A 15,946-nucleotide genomic window follows, 5' to 3' on the forward strand; every position below is an offset into this window, starting at 1 on the left:
ACCGACACTCTTGCAGAAGTGGGGCCACTTCAGGGACATGGACAAGGTGTTGTACCTGCTGTCACAGAGCCTGTTATCTGGTGAGTGGTTGGGACATTCTGAGGGCTCTTACCTTCTGGCTGCAGGTTCTTCTCAGGGGCCTCCCAGAGCTTCTTCCATAGCCCCAGGCAGGGCAAGTCTAGGTTCAGTCTTGCCTGGAGACATCTGAGGATGGCTGTTCCATCCTCCTCCTCACATGTATGCAGCTCTCCTTTGAGCCCCACCTGTGCCTGTCACTTCAAGTGAAAGCAGTTTAAACATGATTAACAAGGCCAGGCTCGATGGCTCACGCCTGTAATCCTAGCACTTTGGGAGGCCGAGGCGGGTGGAACACGAGGTCAGGAGATCGAGACCATCCTGGCTAACATGGTGAAACCCTGTCTCTACTAAAAAATACAAAAAATTAGCCGGGTGTGGTGATGGGCGCCTGTAGTCCCAGCTACTCGGGAGGCTGAGGCAGGAGAATGGCGTGAACCCGGGAGGTGGAGCTTGCAGTGAGCCGAGATCGTGCCACTGCACTCCAGCCTGGGCAACAGACTGAGACTCTGTCTCAAAAAAAAAAGATTAACAAAAGGCCCTTTGGAGCACACTGTGGAAGGCTCATGAGAGTGGCCACCTAGACAGAGGCATGGTGGCCTGAGTTCAGACCTAGCCTGGACCTTCACCCAGCCAGACTTCAGTTGCCTGTACCTTGTGGGGTAACACATGCCGGTCTCCAACTCATGCAGGCTCTCAGTGAGAGGTAGTTGGCTCCAGCCAGCTTGTACCTCCCCACTGCTGGTCTTGTCCTAGGACGACTGCACAGAGACGATCTCTCAGTCTGGGGTCTTTGAAGGCTCAGGGAGCTCCTAGCCAGCTGGCTGGGCTGGGGTCCATCCTGATAACATGCGAGAGAGAAGATGTCTGTATCTCTGGTGTGTCTTTACTTTTCAGGCCACCAAGGGTTAAGAACCCAGTGTCAGCCAGTGAGTAGTAGACATCTGTTCTCCTTTTGAGAAAGCCTTTAGTTCAGGACTCACCATGGCCTTCCCTTCCTTAGCCTGAGACCCTCCCTGCTCAGCTGCTTGGCGCATGCTGTTCCCCGGCCTGGAACGTCTTGCCTGATTCCTTCTCCTGCCCTGGCCTCAGTCTGGGAGACGCCATCTCAGTCCCCATGTCTTGGAGTTTTAAATGAAAGCACTTTACTTGTTTGCTCCTCTTTGCCCTGTAGGGCAACCCCGGGAATCCCATGCTTCGTGAGTCTAATTTACAGGAAACGTAGGCGTAACTCAGCAGTGCGTACCAAGCCTATACTGTTTGCTCTACACTGAAAATGATGACTGGTGAAAAAAAGTTTCTGCCATTGAAGAGCTTAACATTGAGTTGCAGTGAGAGATGAAGCTCCTGAGTGGCAAAGAGATTGTTGCCAGGGCTCTGGTGAGGTACGCTGTGGCCTGGTGGTTGTAGCCACTCAGGGAGGCTTGTGGCCCATATAGAAGGTGGGCTGTGGGAATGAGCTGAGGGGTTTGGGTTGACTGTTTAGAATTTGAGAGTCTCTAGCATGTGGCACAGAAGGTAGATGATTTAAGCTGCTTGGACATCTTCGATAAACACTGTGGAAGAATGGGCAGTGGTATCCTCTCTCGGCCTACTGAAGCTTCTGTGTCCATCTTGTGTCCTTAGTCCTGTGCGTTGGAGTGTTGGAGGAGCCAGCTTCCCCCTCTCTCCAGAGCTTCTCACCCTAGGGAGCCTCCTTCCTCCTTATCTGGATGCGGTACTGTCTTTCTTTGTTAGTTTCTTTCTTTCCTTTTTTCTTTAAGAAATAAGGCCTCACTATGTTGCCCAGGCTGGACTCATATACCTGGGTTCAAGTGATGCTCCTGCCTTGGTCTCCTGAGTAGCTGGGACTACAGGCATGTGCCATTGTGCCTGGCTTCACACTTGTGCTTTTGATTCTCATCCTTAGCAGGTGGGGCTGTTGTTTTATCTGGTTTTCTTGTTTTCTTTTTTAATCCTGGCTTTCTTTGAATACAGGACTGATTCATAGTCACTGTTAAAAGAAAGAATTCAAGCAATACAGAAATGTTTACTATAGTAAGTGAAAGTTTCTTAATAATCTACTCTTCAGAGATTACTACTTCTGATTTTGGTCCAGTTCCTTTCAGTTTTGATTTTAGTGAAGTTACTTTCAGTTTTTTCCCTATATACACCTTTTTTTTTTTAAACCATGTAAATGGTACTATGCTATTCTGCAACCTTTCTCCCACAGTTCTTTCCATTTTTCTTCACATAGCATTGTCTGTGAAGTAGGGATGGGGAAACTGAGGCTCAGCTCAAGCATCACTTGAGCCCAGGTGTTTGAGTCCAGCCTGGGCAACATAGTGAGACCTTGTTCTTAAAGAAAAAAGTTTGGGTTGACTGTTTAGAATTTGAGAGTCTCTAGCATGTGGCACAGAGGGTAGATAATTTAAGCTGTGTGGACATCTTCGATAAACACTGTGGAAGAAGGGGCAGTGGCGTCCTCTCTTGGCCCACTGAAGCTTCTGTGTCCATCTTGTGTCCTTGGTCCTGTGGTTGATTGACAGACCTCTCCCCTGGCCCATGGCCAGCCAGCGTGTGTGTGTGATGGAGCTGAGACCAAGTCTCTGTTCCCTGCTGTGTCTAGTTGTAGGAGCTGACTGCTTGGAACACCTTTCTGTCTCTCAAGTTAAGTTGTATCTCTTGTACTTGGCCTTAACGAAGTTTGACGTTGAGAAGTCCAGAGCTGCTGTTTCCGGTGTGGCTTCCTTCCGGAATGAGTCCTAGTCACTGTTACTCAGAGATGTGCGTCAGGAAGTGGCTCGGGCCACAGTTCTGAGCAGATGGAGGTGTCTGTTCTGCATAGGAAAGAAGTATGCTTGTTAGGCAGGCGCTGCCAATGCCAAAACTTGGCCCACCTATTCTCTCCTTACCCCCTCCACAGGTCCTTCTGGGCCACAACAAGGTACCCTGGTTTGATTCTTAGGAAGTGGGGGAGCCACTGAAGGGGGTACAGATCCAGGATGTGGCTTTGGGAGCTTCCTCGGGCTATGCTGCCGGGAGGAGAGTAGACAGGGGTTCTGGGTCCAGAGGCCCATCTGTGCTGTGCGTCTATCTGTGTGAAGGGCAGGGCCACAGGGGCGCTCTGGAGGTGGGCATCTGGGCGCAGGCTTGCTGCAGCTGTGTGCCTACAGGGCCCTTGTCTCTTGAGTGTTGGGCGCAGCTCACAGCTAGCGAGCTAGCACTTGGACCCCATTATCATCATCTGACTCAGCACTGGTTGCTTCATGGGCCCTTCTTCCTTCCTGATAGGAAGAGGTGCCCCGAGGTGCCCTGTGCCTCCTGAGGACAGTGGCTGCCCCCAGGTTCAGGGCTCTGCTCCTCAGCATCTCCGTGGGGCTCATCATGGGCCTTGCACTCAGCACATCCAAACTGTAGCCCAACCTTCCTTCCTCAGATCTGCTCCTCCCCATCTCAGAAAAGCCAGCCCCACTGGTCCAGTTGCTCAGGCAAAAACAAGTGAAAGAAAGCAACCCCCTCGGGAGTGCCCCATCTCCCCTCTGCTCTGTCCCCTTCCCCAGTGTAGCTGCACCATAGGAACCGCTCCCCTGCCCTGCAGTCCTCCAGCCAGGTGATCCTTTAGAGCAAGCCAGATTCCTCCCCTCCGGCCTGGGCCAGTGCTTCCCCCAGTGCACGTCTCCGCTCGGGCCCTGTCTCCTTCAGGGCTGGCTTCCGGTGCCGCCCGTTCCGCCCAGCCCCCGCCCCTCTGTGTGCTCTGACTGCCCCGTGCTCTGCCTCGTGTCCCCACAGCGCCGTCACCAACACCCTCTGTCACTTCGCTCATTTTCCAGCATGGGGGTGGATGGTGTTCCCTCCGTCTTGTTCACCACTGAGTCCCCAGCCCACAGTGGAGGCTCGGTGAGCTGCTGTAGGGTGAGGAGGCAGGACGACGCCTAAAATCCACTGTTCAGAGCATCAGTCCTGCCGCTCCCGCCAGTGCTTTAACCCACTTACTGCGAAGCCTCACTTTCTTCCTGTCTGAAATAAGAGTGTTACTATGGGTATGTTAGTGATGGGTGCCACAGATGGCATTTTATGGTAGAGTTAGTATTAGTAGTGTGATCTCAGGGATTTGGTTTTATGATTTGTGTCTATGTACTTAATTTCTCTTTTAATTATCAAGAGATGCATACTGGCCTGGTGTGCCAGAAGTGTGCTGGGTGCCTTCTGTTTGTCCCCCAAGTCCTCTTTAAGAGTTCTGGTTCCTGCCACAGCATCAGTCAGCCTTTTGAAATTGTTCTAGAACATGTTTTCAGCCTGAGGCTCTCAGGCCAGTTGGATGGTGGCATTTTACGAAAATAAAGCAGCATTCCTATCTGCCCCAAAGCCCATGGAGGTGCTCCTGGTCAGAGCTGCGCTATACCTATATGGGGTCTCTAGTGTGGCTGGAACCTGTCCTTTTTAGCCCCTAGTTGAGGAAGAGCTGGGCTGCACCCCCACCACCTGCCAGCCCAGTGTGTGCGGGACTGTATCAGAGGAGACCGTATCCTCTGACCGTATCCTCTGACTGTATCAGAGGAGACCGATGCCCACTCAGCCTTGCTGGTGCTGCTCATCTGTGCTGGCTTGCAGCCCGGCCTGGGGTGTTTGGAGAGAGTGAGGAGGAGGGTGAGGCTGACCTTCAACCTTGTGTCTCAGGTAGCCCTGGCAGCCTCAGTGCTCTCCTCTTTCAAATGGGCACACTGCTGTTGGGATCTGTCTGTGCAGGCAGCAGCCGGCAGAGGATCTCAGCCTCCAGGACGGGGCTGCTCTCCGTGCACTGGCAGCTCCCGCACAGGCCTGGCCTGGAGCTTCCGCCACCGGAGCTGCCTTCCCCTCACTCTCCCCTGTCACTGGGAATTTTGAAATGAATCCTCATTTGCCAGTCAGGGTGACCTAGCCTCTTCACCTACTTTTAGGAAGTGTTCTGATGCACCCCCCACTGCTCTTTGCAGGAGTCATCTGTCGCGCTTTCTTCTTCCTGACAACTTTGCTCCTGGGTCTGTGCTTGCTGTGCGGTGGCCACCAGCGCTGTTGTGCTGGGGCCACTAGTCCCACTTGCTTCGAGGAGGGAGGAGCCACTCCTTACCCGCACCTGCTCTCCCCAGGAGCAAGTGTCCTGTGGTGGCCGAGGATTGGCCAGTAGCAGGCCCTGCGTCATTGGTCTTGGTAGTGGAGGAGGCTCCTGCCAAAGGAGCCCCCTGCACTCGGGGGCTGGCCCCACCCCCTCCAGCTGTGCCTGTCCTTCCTGAGGTGGGGGAGGGGTGCCGCAGGTCCCCGCCCCGCAGTGGCCTGCCTCTGGGAGGCACAGGCATAGGGCAGGCGGGCGCTGTGAGGCCAGCCGTCAGTGCCGGGCCTGGGATTGGCAGAGTTCCAGGCCTTAAGCTTCATAGTGAGCTGCTGTGCACCGAGTACACGCCAGCCAGCCCTCTGCTGAGGACTCTGATCCGCTACCACAATGAGGGGCCCAACAAGAGAGGTCTCTGGGGCTGGAGGGAGCAGCTCTGCTGAGCACCTGAGGCCCTGCTCCATCCTGCATCTCTCAGAACCTCTGGGTAGCCTCTGGTCCTATACCAGTGACAACGAAGTGAAGTGAGGCCACACAGCCATGGCCCCCCTGATCTGGCTGTCAGTTCCACCTTGTCCATGTGGGCCAGAGCAGCTTCGAGAACTCATTCAGGGTCTTCGGTTCAAATGGGCTTCATGGAACTGAGCCCAGGGCTTACAGGGTGGGAGGCTGTGCTGGGAGGGGCCCTGCCTGGCTGGAACAGGGGCAGAGTGGGGAGCATGGGGGTTTCTTTGAGTCACAGGAAGGGTGCTATGTCCTGGAGGTGGAGGTGCGTTCTCCCTGTCCACCTGGGGACTTCATCCCCAACAGTAGTTATCAGGCCAGACTGGGAAGCTTCATCCGTAGAGTGGGGACCTTACTTGTCCGAGGTCCTGGCCTCCCCTCATCTCTCACCTAAACAGGCTCCTCCCTGCCCTGGGCCTGGGAGTGCACATACCTGCTGTCTAAGGCAGTGCTTGAAGGAGGAATGTCCCACCCCTACCACAGTGAGGGAAGTGAAAGGAGAGGAGGGGACCCATACTCTGAGGGCAGTGACTTATCTGTGGTCTCATGGGAGGTGAGACAGACAACCTGTTAGTGAGCAGTTCAGATGGGGTTTATGGGCAAGGCACGTCGGAGGAAGGAAGGACAGAGACCATAGAACTTCAGGGCTGAGAGGGACACCGTAGCATTCCTCACCTCCCCCAGAGAAGTGAGGCCATGACCTCCACATTCGACCTCTACCTGGGCTCCATTCCACGGAGGAGCTGAGGGGCAGCTGAGCAGGAGCGGGGGCGGGGGTGGACAGGCTGGCCGGGGGCAGCGGAGGCCGCACAGTTGGTGTGGGATGGGTGGTAGGTGCAGGCTGGGACGCCGGAGGGGCTGGGGACAGGTGGAGGCGAGTCTGAAAGCCTGTGCCCTTGAGATTTGGGGTCTCCCTGCCTCAGCCTGGTCATGCTAGGGGTCAACCATGGCACCTGGGTTGTGGTGAGACAGGGTAGGGAGCACAGAGCTGCTCTGGGCCTGTGTGAAGCACACCAGGGATTTCCTGGCCTTGAGGAGACCCCAGTGTTTGAAGCCAGTGCCCGGGTGCCCTGGCTGGACCACACTGGCACAGTACGCGTGTAGACGGCCTGCTTTCCCTCTGGCTCCAGAAGCATGAAGCAGCTGTCTCTTTCTTTCCTTTCAGTTTGAGTGCGTGAGGGGGCATATTTGGGCAGGGCCTTGCGCTATTGCTCATTTGTGAAATTGGCTCCTTTAAGGAAGCTGCAGATGAGTCAGCTCTGGAGTGCATCCCATGGATGGTGACAGGACCCCTGTGTTGCCTTGTGCTGCCCCCAGCCTCCAGACTAGGTCTGCCTGGCTCTACCTGGGACAGGCTTCCCCAGGGTGTTTGCCAGTGAGGAAACTAAGGCTCTGGCAAGATGAGTGCCCTGCCTGTGAGGACACGGATAGGACCAGAGGGCTTCAGCATAGAGCATGCCACAGGTGTGAATCGGGGTTCTCTGTGGGGCCCAAGTGGGCACCAACTGTCCCATGGAAAACTGTGACACTTCGGGAATTCCACTAGAGCTCAGCTGCTAAATTTCTCTTTTGTCTCCTGGTAAACACTGGGATGCTTTTTTAAGAACCTGACTCTCTCTGTCTCAATTCCTGTGCCCTGTCCTGTTGGGACGTCGAGGCTGGGATTAGAGCAGCCCCTTTAAGAGTGCCAGTGTCCCAGACCCTGCTGTGGAATGCCAGCCGCCTCCCTGCAGACAGACATCGTTGTGCTGTCGTCCTGTCTCCGTGAGGGTTAACAACACTTCAGCCTGTTGTCTGGAACCGGTTCAGACTGGTTTTCTGGAAAGTGCTTTGTCTCTCCGACTGAATCCTGGGAAGGGTCATGTGGAGCCAGTGATGTCATGGGATCAAAAACTGACTCAGCTGTTTTTTTCTTCTTTTTCTTTCTTCTTTAAATCAAGATATGTGTGTGCTGCAGGTACAGGGCGGTGGCACGTTGATGGGCCAGGCCTCACTCTACTCAAAGTGTACCTCGCTGGCAACCAACGGGTTAAATGTGATCCCCAGTCCCCACTCCCCAGAGGTGAGCAGGGAGTGAGGAGACCTCCCTTCCCTGAAGGGGAGAAGCTGGGGTTAACTCGAGTCACCACAGTGTAGGGCTAGTCCCAGGCCCCAACCCTGCTCCTGGAACAGTGCAGTCACCGCCCTCCTGAATTCCAGACATTACAGGTGCTGAAAATCCCAAAGGCAGGTAGTTCAGATCTAGAACAACGTTTCCTCTGTTTGCTGTTGAGCCTTTCCTTGCTGATAAGCAGCCACCTTCCACTGCTCCTGTTCAGCACCCTGCTGCCTCTGGCCCCCAACAGGGCAGGGTGTAGCTTGGCTCCACCAATGTTCAGCCACACGGTGGAGGCTGGGGACACCCCAAGGCAGTGATGAAATGTCCTGGGGATGCTTTTTTGGGGCCTGCGTTTGTTGTACATTCTTTTGCCATCCTTCCCGTAGGGAGGAAAACACTGAAAGCAACACTGAAAAGTTTCCAAGGAGGTGGCACCTTCATTGCACCCAGTTAAAATGTTGTGTCTTCTCCTCCCTCCCAAGTTCAGAATGACCGAAGAAGCATGCCGAACACGGAGTCAGAAACGAGCGCTTGAACGGGACCCAACAGAGGACGATGTGGAGAGCAAGAAAATAAAAATGGAGAGAGGATTGTTGGCTTCAGATTTAAACACTGACGGAGACATGAGGGTGACACCTGAGCCGGGAGCAGGTCCAGCCCAAGGATTGCTGAGGGCAACAGAGGCTACGGCCGTGGCCATGGGCAGAGGCGAAGGGCTGGTGGGCGATGGGCCCGTGGACATGCGCACCTCACACAGGTGAGTAGGAGGAGCCAGCGGGAGGGGCTGGAACCTGGAGACAAGCCCAGTGTGCCCAGGTTGGGGCTTGCCACACTCCAGGCCTGTTGGTAACAGCTTGGCGGGGTTGTGGAGAGGGCTGTAGGCTCAGCTTGGGCATCACCCACCACTGACAGCTGTGCTGTTGTGGCCATTCTAGGGCCCCAGGTCACAACTGCAAGTGGCACAGAGTGTGGGTCTCACAGGAGGAGTGGCACATTCCATCAGCTCCCCTGCCGTCAGTAGGCCTTTGCCACCCATGCAACTGCTGTCTGTCCAATTTGGTGCTTTTGGTTTGTAGGGACACTTGAGTTTTTCATTTGGTTATGCTTCCCTGCTTTTCAGATCTAGAGGTCAGAGGGCCAGGAATGCTACACCTACCTTGGTCACTTGGCTAGGGATAGAGTTGGGAGCCCAGCCCAGGGCACCCTCCTCGGAGCGGGTACAGGATGCTCACTCGACTCCATGTTCACTTGGTTCTGGTCTTCGGCTTTCTCTGTTGGTTTGTCCTTAGTCAACACTGATTACTTCAAGAGTGACTTTCCTCATATTCACCTTTTGTGAGTCTCTTAAGGTAAAAGCTTGAAATAAAAATAAGACCCAATCTACCACTTATTTCTTGACTTCAAAACCTTCCTTTCTCTCTGTAAAGAGAAATTCAGACCCAGCACCTGCTCTTGCATCACCCCTCTCCTTGGAGCTCTCCAGAATGTTCATGCCCAGACACCCACTGAGGGCTGTGGTGTGGCCACAGCTTCCTGGCTGGCCCTGTGACAAACTCCTCTGTGGCCCGTTGCTCTCTCTTCTCATCGCCCACTGGAGTCTTCTCCCTGTGGAGGGCCTGTCTCTCTACGCCTGTTTGTAAGGGACAGCTGGTGGCTCCTCACCTTCCCGTGTCAACTAACCCCACAGGGTGACCCCAGCCTGCAGTCTTATGTCAAATTCGTTTTTGGAACCCAAACTGTTGGGATCCTGAGGACTTCAGAGATCATCTGGTGTTCACAGCGTTTAAAATGGGAAGATAAATGGGAAAACCCAAGCCTGCTCCTGTTGACAAAGCCTCCTAGTCTGAGGAAATATACTTTGTAGTCCTGCTGTCCAAAGAGGGCTTTTCTGTCTGACTCTGCTGTCTGCAGTCCCCATTCTAAAACCAAGGTCTTCTTCTAAAGTTCCAGAAATAAAACTATAGGTCCAAGTCTCCTTTCCCTTTCTCTGTGTTTTCAGCCGGAGACCAGTCCATGACAGCTCAGCAGGGGTGAGTAGTGAGGGGCTGGTGTGGAGTCAGGGCAGGAAGAGGAGGAGTCCATGTTCATGGGAATCTGCAGTCCATGTGCATGGGGTCCCTTGTGCATTCCTGGGCTCCTGGCATGCATTTTCTCCTGTAATCACCGTGTTCCCCTGCAGGGTAGGTCAGTGGATTGTGAGGGAAAAGTTAAGTGTTAAAGAAACTCAGTTCAGCTGGGCGCGGTGACTCACGCCTGTAATCCCAGCACTTTAGGGGGCCGAGGCGGGTGGATCACAAGGTCAGGAGATTGAGACCATCCTGGCTAACATGGTGAAACCCCATCTCTACTAAACATACAAAAAAAATTAGCTGGGCGTGGTGGTGGGTGCCTGTAGTCCCAGCTACTTGGGAGGCTGAGGCAGGAGAATGGTGTGAACCTGGGAGGTGGAGCTTGCAGTGAGCCGAGATCGCACCACTGTACTTCAGCCTGGGGACAGAGTGAGACTCTGTCTCAAAAAAACAAAAAAATGTTACTAGCACCTCTGAAGCCCCCTCATGCTTGCTTGCTGTCACTGGCCTCTAAGGGTAATCACGTTCTTGACAATATGGATTTGTTTTTCCTGCTTTGGTACTTCAAATAAGTGGGATTATATACTATGTACCTTTTATCTTCCTGCTTTCACTCAACATTGTGAGATTTACCCATATTGTTGTGCATATCAGTAGTTAATCCATTTTCATTGCTGTATAGTATTCTGTTTATAGAGTTTCTATTTGGGTGTTTTTCAAAACTACCTTTTTTCCTTTCATGCTAACTTATTACCGTCTTATGACCGAATCTGGGCATATTGAAAGCTAGAGGCAGTTTCTGATGGCTTCTAGGAGAGAGAGTTTTCTTTTTCTTTAGTGGCTGGTGAATTGGAATCATCAAGAAATATATATGTGTGCATGTGTGTGTGTAGTGTACATATTGCTATGTTGGATGATTTGGAGCATGCAGAGGCAGATACAGTGGTAGAACCAGCTTTCTGCCTCCCTTTTTTACTCTCCTCCCTGTCTGTCTTTAACTCAGCAGTTTTTCTGTCTTAGTCTCCCAACTTGTGTGAGTGTTTTATATTCCACATAAATTGAGGGTGGAGGGCAACTTCTGGTTGTGTCGAATGAGGAGATTGTCAGAATTGACAAAAGCAAAGTGAAACAATCTCAGCAATCTGGAAAAATTGAGCAGGGGCATACAACAATCTGAGAAGTATTTATGCCTGTAACTGCTGAATTTCAGGTGAGAACAGTGAGACTCTATGGCATTTGGCCTGGAGCTATTCCCATGCCCTTTCCCATCTGTTTGGTAAAGAGGTTCTGTCCAGCCACTGTCAGCTGTGAGGACCAAAGCTTCACTGTGTGGATGAAAAGGAGGAGGACTGTTCATTTTAGAGTGGTAGCAACCCTGCCTGTGGCCTTGTAGATGAGAGTAACAGTCTTGGAGATGGGCAAGTGGGGAGGCACAGTGGCTCAGTTTTAGCCCAAGGTTGGGGCAAGATAGAAAAACTATTTGAAAAAATAATGGGCAAAAACATACTTGAGGAGAAACTCATCCAGGAAGCCCAACAAACCCTAAATAGCATAAGTACAAAGAGATCTTGACCTAGATACATCATAGTCAAACTGTAGAAAGCCAAAGAAAAAAAAGAAAATCTTGAAAGTAACAAAAGAAAAACAACTCAGCACATCTGGGGAGCATTAATAAGATGAACAGCTGACTTCTGACTTGAGACAATGGAAACAAAAAGGAGTTGAATGATGTTAAAAGTATCCAAAGAAGAAAACTGCCAACCCAGAATTCTATAGCCAGTAAAAACAGTCCTTCAAAAATGAAAGCAAAAAAGACATTGTCAGGTAAACAAGACTGAAGGAATCCATTGCTGGTAGACCTGCCAGTTCTTCAGCCTGAAAATAAATGACACGTTGGCAGCTTGAGTCTATGAGAAGAAATAAAGAACACTGGAAATGGTAAATGCATGGGTTAACTGGAAAGACTTAACTAGTTCTGCAGTCTGGAAGCCAGCCAAAGGCTTCGAATGATTTGTTGGGTTTATAATATCCATAGATAAAATATATGTGATATTAGTACAAAAGATGGGGAATGAAATGGAGCAATATTGGAGCAAAATTTCTGTATCTTACTGGAATCAAGTTAGCATCAATCTTATATAGATTGTGATTAAGATGCTTACTGTAATGCCTAGAGCAGCTATGAACAAAATATCTTTAAAATATAGTGTTTTAAAAAAATCAGGACTGGGCGCAGTGGCTCACTCCTGTAATCCCAGCGCTTTGGGAGGCTGAGGCAGATGGATCACAAGGTCAGGAGATTGAGACCATCCTGGCTAACGTGGTGAAACCCTGTCTCTACTAAAAATACAAAAAAATTAGCCTGGCGTGGTGGTGGGCGCCTGTAGTCCCAGCTACTTGGGAGGCTGAGGCAGGAAAATGGCGTGAACCTGGGAGGCGGAGCTTGCAGTGAGCCAAGATTGCGCCTCTGCACTCCAACCTGGACGACAGAACGAGACTCCATCTCAAAAAAAAAAAGAAAAAGAAAATCAGATCATCAGAAGAATTAAAGTTGTACACTAAAAAATATTTAACACAAAAGAAGGCAGTTTCTTTATTTACTGAGAAATAAAGGAACAAAAAAGAGGACACGTAGAAAACAAAATGGCAAATGTCAATCCAGCCATGTCAATAAGGCAGTAACTGTGAGGGATCTAAATACCCCAATCAAAAGGCAAGGACTATCAGATAGTGTAAAGAAGCAAGATTCAGGCCGGGCGCAGTGGCTCACGCCTGTAATGCCAGCACTTTGGGAGGCCAAAGTGGGCAGATCACAAGATCAGGAGTTTGATAGCAGCCTGGCCAATACGGTGAAACCCCGTCTCTACTAAAAATACAAAAATTAGCTGGGCGTGGTGGCACGCACCTGTAGTCCCAGCTACTTGGGAGGCTGAGGCAGGAGAATCATTTGAACCCATGAAGCGGAGGTTGCAGTAAGCTGAGATAGTGCCCCTGCACTCCAGCCTGGGCGACAGAGAAGACTCCGTCTCAAAAAAAAAAAAAAAAAGCAAGATTCAGCTTAATTATATGTTGTTTATAAGTGACGCCCCTTAGATTCAAGGAATAATAGAAAAGGATGGAAAAAGAGATACCATAAGTAACCGTTTGAGAGCTGGAGTAACTGTATTAATAAGAGATAAAAGACACTTTAAGACAAAAAATATTACTAGAGCCAAACTGTGACTTTGTTTTTATTATTATTATTATTATTTTATTTTTTTTTTTTTTGAGACAGAGTCTCACTCTGTCACCCAGGCTGGAGTGCAGTGGCACGATCTCCACCTCATGGGTTTCAGCGATTCTCCTGCCTCAGCCTCTTGAGTAGCTGAGACTACAGGTGCCCGCCACCATGCCTGGCTAATTTCTTGTATTTTTAGTAGAGGCAGGGTTTCACCATGTTGGCCAGGCTGATCTTGAACTCTTGACCTCGTGATCTGCCTGCCTCAGCCTCCCAAATTGCTGGGATTACAGACATGAGCCACCGTGCCCAGCTGCGACATTTCATATGATATTTCAGGAAGACATAACAGTCAGCAGAGCCCCAAAATACCCGAAACATAAACTTGATAGGATTGATGGAAATTAATCAGTTATAGTTAGAGATTTCAATATCCCACTCTCAATAATTGGTAGAACATCTAGACAAAATCGGCAAGATATGGAGGACTTGAAGAACATTATTAACTCACTTAGCCTGACTGACGTCTATAGAATACCTGGTGAATGCAGAATACATCCTCTCAATTGTAGGTGAACGTTCTCCGTTGATCATACATGGGACCATAAAACAAGGCTCTAGTATAGCTGTAAAAAACAAAAAGAAAAGGAAGTAACAAGTGTTGAGGAGGAAGTGTAGAAACTGGAATTCCTCATACATTGCTGGTAGGAATGTAAAATAGCCCAGATAGTATCTTACAGAGTTAGATGTAAACTTACCATATGACTTAGCAATTTATCCAAGAGAAATGAAAATGTGTCCACGCAGACAGGTACACCTGCAGCAGCATGATTCATACTGGTCGAAAAGTAGAAGCAGGGCCAGGCGCAGTGGCTCACGCCTGTAATCCCAGCCCATTGGGAGGCCGAGGCAGGCGGATCACCTGAGGTCAAGAGTTTGAGACCAGCCTGGCCAACATGGTGAAACCCCGTCTCTACTAAAAATACAGAAATTAGCCGGGTGTGGTGGCGTGCACCTGTAGTCCCAGCTACGTGGGAGGCTGAGGAAGGAGAATTGTTTGAACCTGGGAGGCAGAGGTTGCAGTGAGCTGAGATCGCGCCGCTGTACTCCAGCCTGGCGACAGAACAAGACTGTCTCAAAACAAAAAAAAAAAAAACTGGAAGCAACCCCCAGTGTCCCATGGATAAAACAAACCTGCTACCTCTATATACCAGATTACTGTTCTGCTTTATAAACTACTCATGTGTGCCATAACATGGCTGAATCTCAGACTTACCACGCTAAGGAGGAAACAGCAGATCCAGGGACTACTTGTTGTATAATTTCACTTACAGGGCATGTTGCCCCAAAAAGCAAATTTCTTTGAGAGATGGAAAGTGACCAGTGGTTGACTAGGACAGGGCTGGGGGTGGGTGGGAGCAGTGATTAACAACACATGGGCACATTTTGGGAAGATGGAAATATTTTAAAATTGTATCGTGGTGATGATTGCACAAATTTACTGAAATCATTGAATTGTACTCTTACGGTGGCTGAATTTTGCGGTATGTAAAGTATACCTCAATATGGATGTTAAAAATAAATAATTAAATAAAGGTTAAAATAGTTTGGTTTCTGTTCTGGCATCCATAAATGTGCACACAGAAAAACAAAACCCACAGAGGTAGAAGTTGTGAGTCTGTTGGTTTTGTGAGGCCAATCCAAAGGTCGTGGGCATGTGCTGCCCCCATGCCGAGTCCGGACTGTCAGATGAGGCTGGAGCTGGCAGGCAGAGGAAGCTGCTTTTGGTTCTCTGTTTTTTGGAGTTGGTCTTGCGCTGTCGGCCAGGCAAGAGTGCAGTGGTGCAGTCGTAGCTCACTGCAGCCTTGAACACCTCGGCTCAAGCCACCCAAGTAGCTGGGACCATAGATGCATGCTACCACACCCGGATGGGGGTTTTTTTTTTTGTTCTTTTAAAAAATTTTTTTGTAGAGATGGGGTTTATTATGTTCCCCAGGCTGGTCCTGAACTCCTGATATCAAGTGATCCTCCTGCCTCAGCCTCCCAAAGTGCTGGGATTATAGATGAGCCACAGCACTGGGCCGATTCTTTCTGTTTTGTTTTTGTGATAAGTAGCAGATCCAGTCCTGCACTTTCCTATAGGGGAGAGTCTCTTTCTGTCAAATGGTTGATCTTCAGAAGTAACTGGCCATACCCAGATGGAAATAGCTTGATTTGTTTTCTTTTCTTTCTTTCTTTCTTTTTTTTTTTTTTTTGAGGTGGAGTTTCGTTCTTATTGCCCAGACTGGAGTGTGGTGGCGTGGTCTCAGCTCACTGCAACCTCTGCCTCTCAGGTTCAAGCGTTTCTCCTGCCTCAGCCTCCCGAGTAGCTGGGATTACAGGCATCTGCCACCACGCCCGGCTAATTTTTGTATTTTTAGTAGAGACAGGGTTTCACCATGTAGGCCAGGCTGGTCTCGAACTCCTGACCTCAGGTGATCCACCCACCTCAACCTCCCAAAGTGCTGGGATTACAGGTGTGAGCCACTGTACCCAGCTTTGATTTGTTTTTTTTTGGATGGAAGAGCATGTTGCGGCTCTTCTCCAGGGGTCCTGCAACTGAAAGGTAAGGACTGAGGGTCCCTCAGTCACCTTGGGCCTGCATGGAGTGAGGGAATGAGAACTCTGTGAATGGCCACACCTCACTGAGGATGTGTTTGTGTGTGCCTTTTCTGAGGTGTCAATTCTTTCTGGATTGTCAGTGGTCCAGGACCAGACCTGCTGTATGCCAGGTACTATGCTGATCTCTGGTGGAGAGGTAATCAAGACAGGGTCTGATTTATGCAGCTATTTTTTTGGAAGACCATGTCGTGAAGGAAAGTGCAGAGGTCTTGGAAAGAAGGACTTGCCATTGCCGGTGTGGCTCACCATCTCCA

General features: G+C 50.4%; 1 protein-coding gene across 19 annotated transcripts in view; it reads left to right on the forward strand.

Moving 5' to 3' along the window:
- The window catches only part of GATAD2A (GATA zinc finger domain containing 2A), a 121,517-nt gene that overhangs the window by 71,721 nt on the left and 33,850 nt on the right, over positions 1 to 15,946 (forward strand). For 8 of the 19 annotated variants that reach the window (XM_024236489.3, XM_024236483.3, XM_054538775.2 and 5 more), the window contains one exon: positions 8,233 to 8,502. In XM_024236489.3, the coding sequence (XP_024092257.1) occupies positions 8,234 to 8,502 (269 nt within the window). In that variant the 5' untranslated portion in view covers position 8,233. Of the gene's footprint in view, positions 1 to 7,587; positions 7,710 to 8,227; positions 8,503 to 15,946 lie in introns of those variants that run through there. The other 11 variants (XM_024236485.3, XM_024236491.3, XM_024236482.3 and 8 more) reach the window with 2 other exon arrangements.

The sequence above is a fragment of the Pongo abelii genome, chromosome 20 (assembly GCF_028885655.2).
Source record: "Pongo abelii isolate AG06213 chromosome 20, NHGRI_mPonAbe1-v2.0_pri, whole genome shotgun sequence".
NCBI lineage: Eukaryota > Metazoa > Chordata > Mammalia > Primates > Hominidae > Pongo > Pongo abelii.